The following is a 3,864-nucleotide window of genomic DNA, read 5'->3' on the forward strand; positions in this document are numbered from 1 at the left end:
CTGATAAACATCGAGACATTGGAACATCGTAGGTAAGCTGCTAAGGCAGTGTTTGTCTTTAAAATCCTGGCCGGTAAAATAGATGCTCCCTTTCTGCTGGCGTCGTTGGATATAAATGTGCCCGCTTATACGCTTCGCTCAAACGACCTCTTTCGCCTTCCTCGTCCTTTTTATAACTATGATGTTAATGAGCCCATTCGCTCAATGATGAGTATTTTTAATGAAGCGTATCCTAATTTTGACTTCGGAATGAGTGTAAATAGTTTTAGAAATAGTATATAAGATTCATTAAGACTAATAACTATTGTCAGATGAATTAACTTACAAATAAATAAATAAATAAATAAATGACAGTTCGACGTTCGTTAAAAAGATAGGGGAAATTGTGTATTTTCGGCAGTTTTGTTCTCTTCGTCATGAGGGGTTTTTTGAAAGCTATTGAACTCAGAATTGGCCTCAAATCCTTCCCAGCCAAGCTGAATTATATGCCCAAATTTCAGAAAATTTGGCGGACAAAAAGCCCCCATGACGAAGAGAACAAACCTGCCGATAATACCCATCGTCACCCTATAACAGTTTCGCGTGCTGGGAAAGCATACAACTTTTTTCTTCGCTCTGATTATGGAGTTCCACTTATGTTATGTGCCACAGATCAAGGCGATGTGTGGCATCGCACAGGATGGAGATCTTTCAACTCGGCCCTCTGAACCACCATGGGTGCTCAGGCCTAAAAGTAAAGTAAGTAAGTAATCCACTTGATATAAATCTGCTTTATTAAACTTCTGTTATATATTTTAAGACTGTCTAAAAGAACTTTTCAGTACAAAGTTAAAAAATTTTCGTATTACTTAAAAAGCTGATACACTTGAAAGTATGTAACATCGACTAGGGTGCCTGTACCAATTATGGCACTACCTAAGGAAAACTATTCATACAAAAATAACGAGAAGACCAACGAATGTCACCAATATGTTAAAAGATAGTTTACTTTCCATAATTTACAGGAAAAAAATAAAAACGGAGCCAAAACTACTTTTAGAATTTATTACAGCGTGTGCCAATGATAGGAACCCTGTACCAGTTATGGCTACATTTTTTAACTTCGGTTCCTTTTCGCACTATTTGCATGCATTTCTTATGGGATTAGCCATAATTGGTACACTATGGCGAAAAAGGGTGCAAGGAAGCCGAATTTTTAAGGAAAATGATTTATTTCTACCATAATTTGAGCAAAATGTGGACTTTAAATGAGTGCAACCATCTTTTGTGAACGTGATCTGTTGTTCACATTTTTTTTCATTGTTGATATGTATCGTTAAAGGGTGAAAATCAACTATGGCGAATAATTGGTACTATAGCCATAATTGGTACACTTACCCTATGTGTTGAATAACTTTCAACTGTTTTTGTTTATTAAACATACCATAAATGTAGTCAATGTGACTTACTTATCATTGATAATGTTGTTTACCACCAAGAAAATACGCGTTTGATAAGATAACTTTCCAGATAACAGTCATTGAGCCAGTGCCGATAATCCATTCCTTTCCAAGTACTAATGCACTAGTATACTAGTGCTACTTTTTTGCCAGTTCTCTAGCTTTCAGTTCCAACCAAACGCCCTTCTCGGCATTCAGGGTGAACGCACTCTTGGACAGACGCAGCGGAATCTGCGTTCTCTCCGACGCCTGCAAGCTAAAATCTCGCAACACATGGTACATTGCCATCTTGATCTCCAGCAGGGCCAACCTCGGTCCAATACAGCTTCTCGGTCCGGCCCCGAACGGAAGATACGTTCCCGGAACGATCTTCGCGCGGTTGGCTTCGCTGAAGCGCTCCGGATCAAAACGGTCCGGCTCCGGGAAGTATTTCAGATCGTGATGGAGTGCCAGCATCGGAATCCAAACGGTTTGGCCCTTTTCAATAGTGAACCGAAGTCCTTCTTCGTCGTCGAAGATGTAGTCCTTGTTGGCGTAGCGATCGGTCAGGGTAGCCGTTGGATACTTGCGGAGTGACTCCGATACCACCATATCCAAGTAGGTCATTTTTTGGAGAGTATCGTACGTTAGTGGTTGACCGTTGAGGGATCGTTCGGTTTCTACGATCTCTTCGCAAAGCCGTCTTTGAATGTCCTGGTTTACGGTGAGTTCATAGGACAGAATAGACAAGATACTCGAAACGTTATCGAATGCCGCAAAGAAAAAGAAGAAACACTGCGCGATCAGTTCGTTCTCCGTCCAAACTCTAGAATGCGTAGATTTGCCCACGTGCGATTCTTCAACCGTTGCGTAACCCTCGGCATCGTGGGTTTCCTGCTCCTCGTGTTTTAAGGCACCCTGCTGAGCTTCCATCAACATATTGACCAAATCGTTTCGAACGATCCCGCGATTTGTACGCTGTGCCATGTTGTCCACGATCAACTTTCTGAAGTAACCCGCAACCTTCGCATCTACGATGTCGAAGCACAGTAATCTTTGCAGAAAGGGAACGAATCGCAGCGTTATGAATGTCGTCAACGCTTTGAACGTATGCACCTTCTGTGTCTCTTTGCCTTTCGTGAAGAATTCGTTATCCGGGTCGCGGAATGAGTTGACATCGATTCCGAATGCCACGGTGGCGATCGCGTCGCACACGAATCGCGAAAAGGTATCCTTCATTTCTAGTTCCAGCTTTTTCCCAGTGCTAATCTCCGAACGAAAGAAATCTGTCATGTTGGTGGCACATCTGGTTACCAGTTCGAACATGTGCCGTACACGACTTCCGGTGAAGGCAGGACTCAGCGTTGATCGCATGTCACGCCACTTTTGTCCACGGAGCGAGAACAGCGAGTTGAAGAACAGACTATCGGCGGGCACTGTCTCGCCAAATATCGGTGTTCGATCGGTGAAGCTGTCAAAGTCCTTGATGGCGATCTTTTTGATCATCTTCGGGTCTCGAACCATGTACAGTGGTTTCGTCATCTCGTAGTAGCCGATGATTCTGTTGTAGCGAGAGAAGATCTGTTAACGAAATTCAAAACCCGATTCGTAACAACTTACTTCGCATCCGGATAGGAGTTGTACAACAGTTTGGATCCAAACACCAGCTCAATCCGTTTGAACACCAACATATCGAAAATACTCAATAGAAAGGTCGGTTTAATACATGGGATTGGTTTTGTCAAAAAGTAGTGATACTTTTGTGCGATGTAACGATACAGTAGTAGAATAACGGCGCCCACAGCTATGGCACCAAACAAGTTTACTTCGACCATGTTGTTCGGGTTGAACGCTACGCAGTAGGCCGCGAAAACTGGAATGACTGTCGAAAAGCAGAAGAAAACACTTATGAACCAGGATCTGAGTGAACCCACTTGGTAAACTGGATCCAGACACTAACCGTAGGCACTTGCTATATTATCGATTTGTAGTAATTCTGAAAATACTCCACTATATTATACTCAACGGACGAACCGCCAACGCCCGTCTGGTTCAATCAGCTCCGTTTATAGGACTGACGGAGTGAATCATTTTATTTGCTTTTTCAGTTTACTACGCCGCCAAACGTTCTTCTAATACACATTCACCGCGCGGTTTTGGTTTGTGTATTGTGGATTTACCGGATACTTGTATTCTACCGGTCGCTTCAGTATGGCCTCCAAAGTAGCCGTTTTATAAAAAGAGTAACTTAAAAATGATTTTTTGCAATTACGTTGTGAAAAGACGGACATTTCAGTTGGCTGAAGTATGCTGAAATGGCCTACTTTTCACCAAGTAGCACTTTTCGGCACTTTTGCTCGTACGCACTTTTTACTTACCACCGTGCCTTCCGTAGACTCAGCCTCTGCTTCTACATCTACTGAGCAGCTCGAATCCCAATCAGGAC

General features: G+C 42.7%; 1 protein-coding gene across 1 annotated transcript; it reads right to left on the bottom strand.

Moving 5' to 3' along the window:
- Positions 1–750: 750 nt before the first annotated feature.
- On the bottom strand, positions 751–3,522 carry LOC109403795 (probable cytochrome P450 9f2). The gene is made up of 3 exons (XM_062860407.1): positions 3,379–3,522; positions 3,039–3,300; positions 751–2,979 (listed from the first exon to the last, which is right to left on the bottom strand). The coding sequence occupies exons 2-3, from the start codon at positions 3,251–3,253 to the stop codon at positions 1,578–1,580; spliced, it is 1,617 nt and encodes a 538-aa protein (XP_062716391.1). The 5' UTR covers positions 3,254–3,300; positions 3,379–3,522; the 3' UTR covers positions 751–1,577.
- Positions 3,523–3,864: the final 342 nt, after the last annotated feature.

Source organism: Aedes albopictus, chromosome 3 (assembly GCF_035046485.1).
Source record: "Aedes albopictus strain Foshan chromosome 3, AalbF5, whole genome shotgun sequence".
In the NCBI taxonomy this organism is placed as follows: domain Eukaryota; kingdom Metazoa; phylum Arthropoda; class Insecta; order Diptera; family Culicidae; genus Aedes; species Aedes albopictus.